General features: G+C 45.5%; 1 protein-coding gene across 1 annotated transcript; it reads right to left on the reverse strand.

Moving 5' to 3' along the window:
* Positions 1–800: 800 nt before the first annotated feature.
* LOC114022559 lies at positions 801–11,867 on the reverse strand. The gene is made up of 6 exons (XM_027834718.3): positions 11,629–11,867; positions 7,443–7,584; positions 6,268–6,591; positions 4,098–4,412; positions 3,102–3,309; positions 801–978 (listed from the first exon to the last, which is right to left on the reverse strand). Exons 2-5 carry the CDS (start codon positions 7,510–7,512, stop codon positions 3,176–3,178), a joined length of 843 nt encoding a protein of 280 aa, XP_027690519.2. The 5' UTR covers positions 7,513–7,584; positions 11,629–11,867; the 3' UTR covers positions 801–978; positions 3,102–3,175.
* Positions 11,868–15,737: the final 3,870 nt, after the last annotated feature.

Below are 15,737 nucleotides of genomic sequence, written 5' to 3' on the forward strand. Positions count from 1 at the left end.
CACCTCCCTGCCCCCGCAAATGGATGATCTAGTGAGGGCACTGGTGCAGGCCATGGCAGCATAACAAGAGGCTACCAGGACCCAGATGACCGCCCAACAGGAGTTGGTACGACTACAACAGGAGACAAATCAGCTGCTGATAAGCCAGGCAGCCCAGGATTGAGCCACCCTGCAGGAGGTCGTAAGCCAGCTAAAGGCCCTGACCACTCTGACACATGGCCTTAATGAGATGAAACCCCGAAGGGCCAGAAGTTAACTGCAAAAGATGACGGTGGAAGATGATGTGGAGGCGTACCTTCTCACCTTTGAGAGAACAGCCCTACATGAGGCCTGGCCCTGAGACCAGTGGGCCAGCATCCTTGCCCCTTTCCTATGTGGGGAAGCCCAGAAGGCCTACGATGATGCTGAAGAGCAGCCGGAGTCTGCAAAGGGATTTGGGGGACTGAGGAGAGAGGGTTGTGGGGTAAGACCTGATAGCCCAAAGAATAGGGGATATCCCGAGCAGGATATAGGTGTTATGCTTGTGGAGAACTAGAGCATATAGCTGCCCAATGTCCTAACACTGAGGAGCCCATGCAGTGCAATCTGGGTGATCATGCAGGCCCATGTGGCTTAATCAACCTTGTGGGGGTTGTGATGACCTCACATAGATACATGCGGCCAGTTAAGATGAATGGCATGGAGACCATTGCATTGATGATGGCTGGGATGATTTAGTTGGGAATTGTCCTGCTTTGAGCAGGGGGTTGGACTAGATGACCTCCTGAGGTCCCTTCCAACCCTGATATTCTATGATTCTATGATGGTTGTTTGATTGCTGAGTGTGTATGTACTGAATGTGTCAGTTTCTGTATCTACTGTTTTGCTTAAATTCAGCTGCATTGGTGCAGGCTGGATCATCATTGTTTCCTATCAGGAGCCATCTTGTTTTCACATGTCAGACTTCGTAGTTAGGTGCATTTTCTTCTGCTTTTTCATCTGTAAAAATCGGGGGGGAAACTCTTGTGAGAACACCATCGACTCAATTCCCTCTTTACAAAAGAAATGCCTGAAGCCAGGTTAGTGGCAGCTGGGTAATGGCGAGCTTGCTCCTGCTCTTTCTCACACCAGTGTAAATAAGAATCCATGACCGTCAGAGACATTGCACCAGTGTAAAATGGGTGTCAATTAGATCAGAACCAGGCCCAGTGTGTATCTGTTTGGATACAGAACAAGCAAAGCACAGACTGTGGTGGTGCCAGCTTCCCTTGCATGGCCTTGCCAAGGTACCTCAGCTCTGACCTAGTGGAACTGCCTCTAGGGCCGAGGGGATTCTGTCACTGTTGCTCCACAGAGGGTAGTGTTCTGAGGGGCTACAAAAGCTTTGTCAATACCATATAACTGCACTGGCAAAGCCCTCGATGGAAACCCAGCATGTTCCAACAAGAGGCATTCTCTGCTGCTATAGTTCATAGATTTCTACATTCCAGGGCCAGAAGGGACCATTGTGACCATCTAGTCTGACCTCCTGTGTGACACAGGCCATTAAACTTGCCCAAAATAATTCCTTTTGAACTACAGCATATCTTTAAAAAAAAATCCAATAGTGATTTGAAAACAGCTATTGATGGAGAATCCACCATGGCCCTTGTTCCAGTGGTTGGTTACTGTCCCTGTTAAAAACTTACATCTGAAGAGTTCAACCATCTCTCCTAACAACACAAACCATCCAGGCAAAAGTGCCCCTTCACCTCAATAAACTGCAGCTACATAGCCATTTTTCCAGAATAGGTATGATTTTTTTTTTTTCACACCCCAACCAACATAGCTATGCTGGCCAGACTTTACAGGGCAGACCTGGCCTCTGTCTGTAGCCTGTTGGCTCACACTGCCAGTGATGAGGTGCAATGGGAGAGCTGGGTGGGTTGCCAGGACTGGAAGCGAACATAACATTGCAGATGAGTATAGAGGGGCAGAGGCTGAGTTTCGGTAGGTTTAACAGGCATGGGTAGAGTTGTGTGGTGGTTTTAAGGAGTGGTTGGGGGAGGGTGGAAGCACTGAATAGGAGGTTTGGGGTCCATCAGCTGAGCATGGTAGGACACATTCTATGGATATGACTGAAAAGCACAGGGTACTTTAGTGCAGGAAAAAGATACCCTTGATTGCCTGAAGGAGAAGCAGGGACACTCTACTCTCCTGCTGTCTCCATTACAATTTCTCATCCTCTTTAGGGGGTGCAAGGTAAGGTCTGTTGGGTGTTACGGGTTTGCATTTGTTCATTTGTATGGAATCAGTCTCCACCAAGGATCATGCAAACTTCCCATTACGTTCTTGGGTGTAGCATTACGTGTTAGGTTTCAGTCATGAAGAAGTATGGGCTGGAACGAACTCTACCTGGTTTGTAGCATGGAGGGGTTCAAGTGCACATAAATACTGGCTAAATCAAGCCAGTAAGATCAAGAGGAGAGTAAGGATATGTCTACACTGCAAAAAGAGTTGTGTTCCTAATTCAGATTAAAATAGTAGTGAAGATGTAGCAACTCTACTTTTAATTTGGGACAGCAGTAGAGTGCAGGCCGAAAGGGATATGTCTACACCGCAGCAGGGCGCAAGCCTCTCAACCTGGGTAGGCAGAGTTGTGCTCGTAATAGCAGTGTGGACATTGTGGCTCGGGCTCTCCAGCCCACCTGACCCCTGGGTGTGAGCTCGGGTGGCTAGCCCAATTCTTGCTGGAGGTACAACTGCCACGGAGCTATTTTCAGCATGATAGCTTGAGCCCAGCTAGTGTGAGTCTGTCTACCCAGGCTGGGAGGCTCACATCCAGCTGCCGTGTAGACATACCCCAGGGGAGACTGGGGTTGAATTTGAGCTGCTAATCCAAGTTACCATATTTTCACTGCTATTTTAACCTGAACAAAGAGTTTTTCTTTTGCAGTGTAGACATATCCTTAAGCAGCAGCATTCCTCCCTCTTCTAAACTCATGGGATTGGTCTGCACTAGGCATTTTAATCTCAAATAATTTTGTTATCAATTAACCTGTGGTAGCTAACACATTTACAAAGGCTGGCATGGACACTCCCCACATGTTTGTTCCAGGCTATCACCATTAAGTGTGGATTACCTGAGTTTGTGGCACTAGCTCCTAGGAAGTGACTTTTTGAAATTCAGCAGGTGCAGATCGGACAGGCTTCGCCCTTAATGTGTGTTGTCAGACTGTACCCGCTGGCGGTACTTGTAGTATAGAACAGCTGCAAAAGAGCAGAGAACCAGAAAGAGGAGCACTAGAATGGTGGCAACATGCTCTTTCATGGTCTTCGGAATTTCTGGATCTGGAAGAAAAACCAGGTGTGTTAATAAGGACTCAAAAACATTATGGTGCCAACTAAAGCTGTAGCTTGTTTAAAACAGTAATTCTTAGTGGGATGATTTGTGTGTCATGGTACATTCAGCAGATATTGATGGTAACTTTTGTGATCTTGTTTTCAGCTTACTTCAAGTAAAATTTTCAAAAGTGCCTAAGTGGTTTAGGAGCCAATGTTGACTTCCAATAAAACTTGAGCAGCTACAGGCTAGATCCACAAAGAGTCTTAGGCATCTTGTTACCCAGTGGAATCCACAGCCCTGAGTCAGGCACCCAACTCTCTATGTGCTGCTTGAGGAGATTTAGGAGCCTAAGAAAGGGATCTGCAAAAGCCAGCACACTGAGTGAGGAGCTGCCTAAGCTAGCCAATGGGAAATACTTTGGCACCAATCTCCATGTGCGATTCACAGCTGTGAAACCGCTCCTGGCGTCAGGTGCCTCAGCCCTTTCTTGTACAAAATGCACTGCCCACATTGCTTTGTTTTATAAAAAAATCTAGACTAATCTACCATGTGAAGCAGAAGCATGTGACATATTATTCAAAAATCTCTGCTTTATCTTTAGACAGCTATTCCTGGAACAGTATGTTGGTGGTGCTCAATAATAATAACATTAGAACTAGTACTCTGAGAACTTCCAGTCACCCCTTTCCAGCTGGGGAGCAAGAATTCTGCACAAGACACCTGCTAACGTTTCATCATCAGGAGACTATTGATTTATGGCTGAAACTCAAAGTACTTCTGCTATATCTTATACCTGGGGTTGAAGTAAAATGAGGGTAATCAGTAACTGCTTTGTGGGCACTAAGGCACTTGGTTTGGTTTCTCTTGGTGTGCACATCATACAGCACAGTACAGCAATACTCTGAGGCAGCTAAGTTGGGTTTCTCATGGAGAGTGCTGGTAAGGCTGGTTAAGCCATCTTCTCCTTCCTCAGATACCAGGCTTGCACTGCCCGTCAGGTTAGTCCCGTGGCCATCGAACCAATGGATCTCCCTTTGTCGATGCCCTATAGGTGACAGGCAGGTGAGCTTTGTTCCGTTCCTAGTGAGATTAGGCTCAGTTTCTGGAGCTGAAAGAAACACAGTGTTGATTATGGCTTGTACAATATCCATTGCTTTTTTCCACAATAGGTGACTAGGGGTCTGAATTAACAGCTAATCTATGGGTCAAATTCAGCCTTGGCGTGTGTGGGTAACTCCACTGAAGTTCAGTTGAGGATGAATTGACCCTAGAACTGTGTAATGACAGTCCTGGCTGGATTTCTGTGGGGATGGAGCTAAAGGATCTGGTGCTAGGGTGGGTCACAACTACACCTTATACCATACGTGTGAGTACAGCTGGGGAAAAAAGGGAAACTGACAATAAAAGAAAAGTGGATTGAGGTGTCACTAAAGATTCTGGAGATGGCAGGGAGTTTATAAACAAAAATGGTTTCTGCCAGGGTGGTTTGGGTGTCCGTTTACACCTGATTGATTTCTCTAAACGTTTTATATTGTGGGTGAACCTCTAATGCGGAGGGCTTGACAGCCGTGACTTCAGTCACACAAAGTGGAGCCATGTGCTCTACAGGCTTCCCTCACCCAGCAATTCAACTGCCCTCGGTCCTTTTCTCAGCCCCCTGTGTCTGGTCCAGTGCTGACCTGTGTGACTCCTGCTATTCTAGCCATGGCTGTTGCAACCCCAGCTTTCCTACAGCACAGACAATTGCTGCCACTTGGGAAATTTTAGATCTTGGCCCACCTCATTCTGCTCCCTTATTCCACGGGCCCCATCCTCAGGAGCGAGGGGCTTGCTGATCAATACGGTAGGTGCCCTTTGAAGGCCATTGCAGGAAACCTCAGTCAACCCTAGCTCCATGCTAATCTTGGTTAACAAACTCTTACTTTATTGACTGCAGGTAAACCCAGAAATTAACTCATTTAGTGTGGATCTAAAGGTGCCCTCTTTCCCCTCTTGCTTACCAGAAAGTCTCATTACAGATCCCAGGTCAGACTTCCTCCACAGCTCTACCAATGCATCACAACCCTCTCTGGCAGCATTTATCTATTCCTGATGGCCACGGGACTAACCTGACGGGCAGTGCAAGCCTGGTTTCTGAGGAAGCAGAAGGTGTCTTAACCAGCTTTACCAGCACTCTCCATGAGAAACCCAACTTAGCTGCCTCAGAGTATTGCTGTACTGTGCTGTATGATGTGCACACCAAGAGAAACAAAACCAGACTCACAATCTGGTCCCCCATTTCCTAAGGGCTCAAGGGAGAGGGAAGAGAGGGTGGATAATCTATGCCAGGCCTCTACCTGGCAAAGGATACTTCCGCTTGCACACAGGAGGCAGCTGCATTGGGTGATATGTTTGGGGGAAGGGCAGAACCAACTCTTGTGGCTGCAAGTCTTGTGGCTGCTCTCCCACCCTGCACTGGTACCGATGACATGGGCAACAGGCACAAGGGAACGGTGTCCTTTAACCCTGGGTGGCTATACAGTAAAGGCCACAGTCTGGCCCTGAACAAGCTAATATAATACAAATGACTGGAACAGGGAGAAGAACACAGTCCAATTCCGTGTCTCTATTGAGCTACAACCTTGACACTCGGTGAGCTCACTCATGGAGTGCTGAGTACAAGAACAATAACCGCTGAGCTTTCACCTGTCCAACACAGGTCACCAAACAGTCTCCATTCTTTTATGGTATTTCAACCATTTTAAGACAATGGGGCTGTGCAGGGCCTAACTCGGTGTTTGAAATGTTTGTTTATTCTGAAAACCTCTTTATTTTATCTCCAAAACCTCTAGTGCTGGTAATCGTCCTCTGAAAACTAATCCATGGTCGAACTGAATTTATTTATTAAAATGCTCAAAAAAGTAACTGAAATCTGGAGTAGCTTTATTATAGTGTCCATGATCCCCTCTGTGCTGTGAGTTTACCTGTAACCTCAAGGGTTGCACATCCAGCGCGGTGCCCAGCGTCAGAATAAAGATGCCATTTATAACCTCCTTCATCAGTTGCTTTTACTTCCTGTATGTGCACTTCAGAAACATTGTGTTGTAGCACCAACCGAATTCTTCCCTCTTCACTGGAATCCTTTCTTGCCCACGTGTTTATGACACTTTCTAAGCACGAGTTCTGTTTATTACAATTTTCACAGCGCTTAATGACCACATTTGTAATCTTCTTGTTGCTAATGCATGAAATTGTTGCCGTTTTGTTATATTCTGTTTTGACATCACTGCAGTTGAAGGTGAGAAATTCTGAGGGAGGTGCAGGGAAAAAGAACAAAAATAAATTATTACTCAAACAGAAATCATTAAGTGAAAAACAAGTGTTTGATTGCTAAAATATAGAATAGGTTTAAGTGGAGAAAACTTGTATCCGTTCGAGACCATTTGGCCATATTCTGTCCCAAGTTACACCTGTGCTACCTTACATAAGCAAATATGCGCAACTGAGCACAGAATTTTAATTTGGGTTTGACTAATCTCTAGTGTAATTCCACTGATGTCTGCAGAATTACTCCTGTGGTGAATGTGCCCTAAGATGACAGACAACTGATGGCCAGCATTTAAATCTACTTTATCCAAAGAGCATTTCCAGTGGGTGGAGTAGCACTGTTAGCATATTAGCACATCTTAGTCTCAGTCTTAGTCTGGAATGTGGGGGCTCGGTAGACAGGGGTTCTCCCAGGAGAGCCAAAGTGGAGGTTCCTTATTGGCTGAGCCAGTGGGAGCAGTGACCACCTGTCTGAGTTTACAGGAGACAAATGGGATATAACAATTGCCCTAAAACGGATCTGCTGGCTGATTCCAAACCACGCTGGTTGTGGTGGGAGTGGAGCTGGAGGGAAGAGGTGATTCTGTGGTTTGCAGTATCCCCTTAGACTATCAGTACTGTAATGTCTCTTCTTGCCAAGCTGCTAGTCCCTCTCCTCAGAAGGCTCTAGCTTCAGTTCTTTCCAAGTAGCCTAACTCGGTTTCCTCCTTGCCCTTGCCCCAGTTCATTGGGTTGCTGGTTTTAATTGTTAACAGTTCAGCTTTCTCCTTGGAGCATAAAATATATATTATTGTGTGATGAGAGGCAAACACAGTAAAATGAGGTGACTTACGGCCGTGGGAGGCACTTGAGAAAATGGACAGGAACAGGAGGCATGCAGCTGTTTTCTGGAGGGAGCCCATCAGGCGTGTGTCTCAGATGTCTGAGATCCTGAGGTGAAAGATGCTGTAGACGTCCAGCGTTTTGGTATTATTCTATCAGAGCAGAAGAGGTGACATCAATTTCCTGGGTATAAACTTAATTTACAGCCTTTAGAATTCCTGTCCCCTTCTCATCCTGTTTAATCTCCTTTCCACCAGCAACAAAACGACCCCTCATCACAGGACTTTTACTGAAAGAAGAACCCATTGTACAACACAGCAAATGCCTTTGGACGATGCCTGTGCAGTATAGGGAGGCAGCACGATCTAGTCAAGGAAGTGGTTGGCTGTGGGGACACTTGGGTTCTGTTGCTGATTCTGACACTGTGTGACCCTGGCTTAGACTGTCTCTGACCCTTGTGACCGCTCCCAGAGCCCACCCTAGCCTCATGGCTTGGGCACAGAAGAATGCAAGCAAGAGTATGAAAATGGTGATATTCAAAAGTGTACATCTCAGCAAAACCTGAATGGAATTTCATGGTGCGGGGTAGGGAAGGCCCGTCTCCAGTCTGAGGGGTTTCCCTCTCCCCACATATCAAAGGCCTACTGCAAACAAGGGAGGCATGGGAGCTTCTCAAAACAACAGTCGCAAGAGTCATTTATATCAGAAAGCGTTAGGCATCCTAAATGTAGAGATTGCTACCAACCCTATCGTGCTAAACCCAAGAGGAATGTAGCTTCAAATCTGCTGTGGATTAACCACTTCTAAGGATGAGCAGGTAATTGTCTCCATGGCCCAGGCAACCTTTGGCGTCTGTGCTGGAGTGGTGGCAAGGGTGCAGTGCAGTCATGGTGCAGGGGTCTGCCATGTGGACATCTGTCCTGCAGGAATTTGGCCTGAGAATCATTACTAAACCGCTAAGCAGTTTTCAGACTTTAATAACTTCCCTGCATTGCTACCATGGCTGAGATTTAAATCAGTGACTCAGGTGCTAAGCTGCTGGATCTTCCATCACTATCCTGAGACCCATCGAGCTCTCAGAAAATAAAAAACATCAGATGTATTTATTCTTCATCTGAACTTGGTGATGCTAAATAATGAAATTCCTGTATGTTTCCTTTTAAACCACCAGAGGGCGCAATGCACTCTGTTAACAAGTGACAATGCACAAAATTTATGTTGTGTTGCACTTCTAATCTTTGCAAGTTTCAGGTCCTATCCTCCCACCTCAGGCTACTAGCAACTCCTAAGGACATTCCTCTCTGTTTCACAGCGCTTAAGTATATGGAGGATGCTGTACATAAATAAACGTCATTATTTAGAGGGATGCTGTTAATTTGAAAACAATCTTACTTTTCTCTGAAAATTTTGCACCTTCTATTCTTACCAGGTTATCATCAGTGAACAAAGTTTTAAAAAGTGTATTTTGTACATAGTCAATTTCACCGTTTCCCCTAAACAGTCAATTGGCCATGATCATGTAAAAAATTAAGCAGATGCTGAACTTCACTGAGTTCAGTTAAGGAATTACTCATAAAGATCCTTATAAGCATCGACCAGGGAACAGAAACGTCCTTATAACATCTTTAAAGGAATTTAAGCAAACATTTCTGGACATACTATTTCAAAGGTGGGCTAACAGAAGCTAGTCAAATTAGAGTCAAATTTAAAAAAAATCAAGTTGGCTGATGTCATACCCCAATGAACAGTGCCATTAAATTCAATGGAAATCAACAATTCTTTGTGTGTGAAATCTTACCGCCTAGGCACAGTCCATTTTTTTTCCTCACCCAATTCTAGACTGTCCATCTGTCTTTTTCTTACTCACAGGTTTGCTGGAATGATTAGCCTACAAACTGGAGTGGCCTCTTAGTTTGGCCTGAAAAAAAGCCATAATTTTTGAGGCTTTCAAAGGTGTCTGGAAATCTCTGGGAACGCTTTCAGTGTCCTCCCTATCACACTGATGAAAATCATGGATTTGAATGTAGTGCTCAGGAAAGCGTTCCCTTAAGACTGAGTCCGACTTAGCATATGAAGCTGATGCTGGGCAAACTTCTCCCACAGGCTTAATTAACGCACCTCAATCCCATCCTGCGACATCAACTTATTCTGCTGCTAAATCTGCACACAGCTTTGCCAGCGCCCCTCAGCCCTGGCCTGCAGCATGGCTGTTGTTCCATTCCTAGGCCCACATGCAGCTCTGCCAAAGCATCTCAACACTGATCTGCAGCACCAGCTTTTTTGCCTACAGACCTTCAATGTACCAATGTACCTTCATTCTGGCTGAAACCAGAGGCAAAGGGCATCCTGCAAAAATGAACTAATGAAAAATTGTACATGGATTTTCAGAGACCAACATTTACCAATTTTTCCCAGCTCTGATGTTGATCTGTGAGCCGTATACCACTCTGTACAGACATTGTGGCCTGTTCTGTATATTTTGTGTGGATTTCACAAAATATGTATGAAATATTTGGACAGTTCTACAGGGTTTTCATGTGGAGCGTTTTATGCAGACCAGTAGAATCAGGCATGCACTTAACTAAACTTTCCCAGATCTACGTGTCCTAGAAATAGATAGCTCGATAAAAATGATGAGGAGGGAACCAGGAATATGAATTAATGAGTCCTGTAGCAGCACTAAAGGGGCCATCACCAGAACAGCACAATGAGGGAGTGACATGTCACACTCAGCCCCCAGTGTTTGCACCTATGCCTTGAAGTGACCTCATTTTCCATCCAGCCCTTAAGGTAACATCTTGTGCAATACCAGGTACCAGCAAAAGTCAGCGGGACATTAACAAGAGGCTCTGTACTTTTCGTGTCCATTTGTCAATAAAATGGATTTAAACAAAAAAGATAAGCCAGAGTCACTAACAGGTATGGTAGAGCATTAAAAACTGTCATGCAGGGGGCTGGAGAACAGCTCCTACCTGTCTATGGCTGAAAGATGTTAACACAGAGGTAGGTGCATATCATTAAGGAGCACTTACATTAAGGGTGGTTAGTATTGAATGCAAAGTGTTGTAACTTGAATAAAGACACATGTAAGACCCCACCTATACTGTGAAAAGCCACTGGTTGGTGGTTCCACTCCGGTTACTGCCTGACACAGTTAGCAACATGGTTCAGGCATGCAGTGTAGTGAAAGGGAAAAAAACGTGATCCAGGAAACTACAGGCCTATTCGTTTGACCTCAATAGTATGCCTGGTCTTGGAACAAATTTTGAAAGAGAAAGTAGTTAAGGAGGTAAACATAATTGGGATAAAATACATCATGGTTTTACAAAAGGTAGATCGTGCCAGACCAACCTGATTTCCTTCTCTCAGAAGGTAACTGATTTTTTAGACAAAGGAAATGCAGTAGAACTAATCTACCTGGATTTTAGGAAGGCATTTGACACAGTCCACTTGGGAAATTATTAATTAAATTGGAGAAGATGGGGATTAATATGAGAACTGAAAGGTGGATAAGGGACTGATAAAAGGAGAGACTACAGTGGGTCATACTGAAAGGTGAACTGTCAGGCTGGAGGGAGGTTACTAGTGGAGTTCCTCAGGGATCGGTCTTAGTACCAATCTTATTTAACATTTTTATTACTGACCTTGGCACATCAAGAGAGGTATTTCCAATAGAGACAGGGAAGTGTTAGTACTGTTATACAAGGCACCTTTGAGACCTCATCTGGAATACTGTGTGCAATTCTGGTCTCCCATGTTTAAGAAAGATGAATTCAAACTGAAACATGTGCCGAGAGGGGCTACTAGGATGATCCGAGAAATGGAGAACCTGCCTTATGAGAGGAGACACAAAGTACAAAACAATGTACAAATATTTTGCAATCAATACGTAGCCTTAGTCTCATCTCGTGGCAGGCAAAAGCAATCTTTGTGGGATTAAAAGATTTGGGAAAATATTCAAAATTGCAGAGAATTGTTTGCATATCCTAAGCAACATGCATAAAACACAAGCAACAAGGAACTTCCTTCTACAGGATATGTTCTAAAAGCGTGAGTTGCTCAGCTGATGAGTTAGATTTTCAATACAAATTCCTAACTGACTGTTTAAACTGGAAACCAGCAAGCTTTGCAATGGAAAAAAAACAATCTGGCTGTCACCTGTTCAGAGCCTGGAAAAGAATAACCTAGTACAGTACCTGAAAGCTGACAAGCATCCAGAATAAGTTTTTGATCCCTGACTGCTTCGTTCCCTAGTAAAGTCACTTCCAGCAGCTGGCAATCTTGCAAGAAAAGGACTTCAGCTGTAAGCTATAAGCTTTCCCACTCCAGTTTATTCTGCAGATGCTTCGGCCCATGGGGTTGTTTTCATAGCCTGGCAGAAAGAGACTTGTGGCACCGTAGAGACTAACAAATGGTGAGTCGAAGCGGGAATTTTCCAGCTTCGTGTTTATCCCTGAGCTCATGGTACAAAATGAAATGAAAGCACTGGATTTCCCATCATAACACCAAGGAACTTTCACTTTCATTTTCATTCTTGTAGCCAGCATTTTTACCTCATTAAATATGAAGTGTTACTATCTTTCAGTGCTGGAGACAGGTAGAGGAATTAGAAATCATTCTACAGGTCAAGAAAAGGTGAGGCTATGCCAGTGGCTATCGAGTTGTGGAAAGGACACAACCGCGGCAAAAAGGAAGAAATGACTGTGTCTTAATTAAGCACATTATCTGTATTTGTAGAGCTGGTTCTTAAATGGGTGCTCGGCTGATGCCATAACTGTATGCAGTGGGGGAATAACAATAGGGTGGACTGGACCCGGACTGGACCTCAGTGTCTCAGACTAGGACCCCTATTCCTTGGGGCTTCTTTCTAGCTCTGCCACTGATTGGCTGTGTGACTCTGGGTAAGTCTAGTGAACTTCCCTGAGTCTCAGGTTCTCTGTTTGTAAAATGATGCTCACCAGCCATGGGAGGACGATTTGAGATCTACTGGTGAGCAGCACTATCTATACAAATATTGTTATTGTTTCAACGGAAACAGTGTATGTAGCGTTATTCTGCAATGTCCTCTTGAGGCGGGGAGTGCAGCTCAATGAGTTTGAGCAAGGACTCCTGGGTTCTATTCCTTATTGCCTCACACTCTGTCATGTGGCCTTTGTATGCCTCGGTTTACCCATCTCTAAAATGGTTCACAAAGGCATTGGGAGACTGCGTTCCTTACTAAGGGGAAATGCTCAGGGACCCAAGCAGAATCATCCCCAGTGTTTGTAAAGTGCTTTGAGATCCCTGGAGGAAAAGCTAAGCATTAACTACTACTGACATCAGTGAGCGAGAGGGGCATGTATCAGTTTCTAGAAAGACAAACAACAAACCAGTGTAGGCTCAGGCACAGCAGTCTCTCCGGCAGTGCTTTAGGCTGCCAGCATATGGTGTGAAGCCAAATGTTTCCTGTGGACCTCTGCTGCGTCCCAGACCAAAGACACCTTCCAAGGCAGCATGCAGGGAATGGGAATGCGATGAGGGATTCGTGCAAAGCGTAGACTCAAAACACATGTTGCCCTGCTCTCGTGCCTGCTGTTTGCACTGCTACGTTTATGTACAGCAAGAGACCGAGAGAACAAGAAATCCCGGAAAGCCATTTCTGAACTCTAATCAATGTGCCGTGGAGATGGAAGAGTGGCAGCGAGTGGTAGATTTAAGTAATAATGGTGGATTTCATTAGAAAGATTCTGCCATGTTTCAAAGTCCATTATTGTACAGTCATGTTCTCAGGCAAATGGGCCCAGAGCCTCAAAGGTATTTAGTTGCATAACCTGCACTGATTTCATTGATTTAGGAGCCTAAATACATTGGAGGATCTGGCCCAAGGTTGCTAATTCCTAGCACGTAGTACTAGGATTCCCAAATGGGCCCCTGAGACAGACACTGACTCAACATGGTTGTGTATCCACCAGCAGAAGGCAGAGGATTGAAAAAGACATCCCAAGCTCAGACTCCAATACATGGGAGTCGCTGCTTGGGAAGTTTGGGGATGAACACACCTTGAGTGGAACAGGGAGGCTGGCGAGTTTGGTCTAGAACAGGAGAAGTTGGAGTCCTGGGTTCCACTCCTGACTCTCTGAATCTTTGGCCACACAGGAGCAGGTTCTTGTCCTCCAACACAACGCCCAGATAAATAGGCTTTGTCCAGGGGCCTATGCATGGGGTTGAGAGGATGGTATATGGAGCAGCCAGATAGCCAGTGAGCTGTGCTAGTGACCCACTATGCACCTCTTATGCAGGGGTTTTCCCAAGCCTATCTGCCATGGCCCAGGCGCACTGCCTCTCCCACTCCGATGTCCCTTGCCACAGAGAAAGCCTGTGTGGCACAGTGCTCTGTGGGTGGAGGGAGACTTCACCCTGTTTCTTGACAGAGATGAAAACCATGCTCTGCACCAGCATGGGGGATGAGTCCCGGCTGGCACATTTTAAAGCAAGTGGACATTTTATACTGAAGTGAACAGACACTAGAATCATCAAATGGGTTGCCTTATTCCTGTAACACATCCATATGAGCCATCCCAGTGATGTCAATGGAATTATGAGTGAGAGTGTAAGCTAAGTCTGGATGAGCTCTCCCCTGACATCTAGTGGTGAGCTGTGGGAAAAAAACTTCAAAAGCTGATCTCATCTGCACGGACACACACACCACCTAGGTGCTCAGCATGATGGGACTGCTTGCCCAAATGATCACTTGTGGCTGGTGTTGGATCTCCAGTCTCCTTGTTATTGGGGCAGGAGTAATAGAGGGTTGCTATCCTTGTTGTGTGAACCAAGGGCAACAGAACTGTACCTGACATACCCCAATGGAGGGACTCACCCTCAACTGAACAGCACTCGCTAGGCTGGGGACATGGGTTCCAAAGCCCAAGGAGTTGAGAGAAGGTGGGGACAGGTACTTGTGCCTGGTGGTGTTGGCTGTGTTTAAGGGTCCTAGACACCACTTGATCTTTCTTGTCCCTTTGGTATAATAAAAGAGCTAATTTAGATTCAATTGAGAGTCTTATTATATGCTGCAGAGCTGAAATCACTGATATCTAGGTGTAATATTAGACCTACTTTAGGACAGTATCTCAATTATAAGAGGCTGCCCAGTGTGCACCAGTGGTGAGGCTTCCCTCACTAACAGCTGAAATTACTGAGAGTTGGAATCACTGAGAGCTGTGTTAAGTGTTGGGGGGGGCCCTGGAGACATCTTGGTGAGTAGGCAGCTGGTGGAGAGGTGTGGCAAGTGGCTAGCAGGGTGGCCTGCAGAGAGTGTTAGCTACAAGATCTAGAATGGATAAGGCAGCAGGGAGCCCCCCAACAATAAATGAGCTCTCATTCCTTTACTGTGAGACTAGTATCTCTGATCTGGTTGGCTATCACCCTCTACCATGTAATTTCCCTCCCCCTTTCTATGATGGATAATGATACAAGTGAAGATAGGTATATGTAAAACAAACAGAAAATGTTTATTTGGGGAGATGTAAGCAAAGTGGGGACAGGGAAGCGAGTAAACATTAACTGAAACCTATTCTTTTACAGGTACAGTAACCTAGTGAATGCATGGTGTGAAGCCAGGACCCAAATCAATACCAGATGGGGTACAAGGTAAGTATGACATACATATATCACCCTTCCGTTGGTTGCTCAGGCCCTTTATCTCTTAGCCCGTATAGACCCCCAAGAGAGGAACACTGAAGTGATCCCTCGTTAGTCTGTTCTTCCGTGATGACAGCAGGGCATCTGAAGGCAGATAATAATGGCTGTGACTGTGACGGGTAATTGATCCGGAGTCTAGACGGCCCGTTGGAGCAAGATGCGTGTACCTGCCTCTAGGATGGGCAGCCCCTAACTGAGATAACTGCCAGCCTTATAAAGATTCTAAGGCGGGAAACCCCGTAGAATCCCTGCACAAAACCAGTTTGAGCTGGTACTTGTTTACCACTGTACCACTACTGACCGTTGAAAAGGGCGGGAAGCATTCTAGCTAACCCTTGGGTCACATGACCAATACTCCATTTTGGATTATGATGTAAGCAGTGTCAGGATGAGCTCCACCCTGACATCTGGTGGTGAGGTGTGGCAAGTTGTCGAAAAAAAACTTCAGGGGCCGATCTCATTTGCATAGGCACACCCACCCCGCCTAGACTGAGGCCATAGCTGCCCAAATGGTCACTTCAGCTGTTGTGGGATCCCCAGTGTCTGTTATTGGGGCGGGAAGAGTAAATTGTTATTACCCTGATTATGGGAACTGTGCTTGGAACTGTACTTGGCCTTTTGTTAT

This window comes from Chelonia mydas, chromosome 14 (genome assembly GCF_015237465.2).
Source record: "Chelonia mydas isolate rCheMyd1 chromosome 14, rCheMyd1.pri.v2, whole genome shotgun sequence".
In the NCBI taxonomy this organism is placed as follows: domain Eukaryota; kingdom Metazoa; phylum Chordata; order Testudines; family Cheloniidae; genus Chelonia; species Chelonia mydas.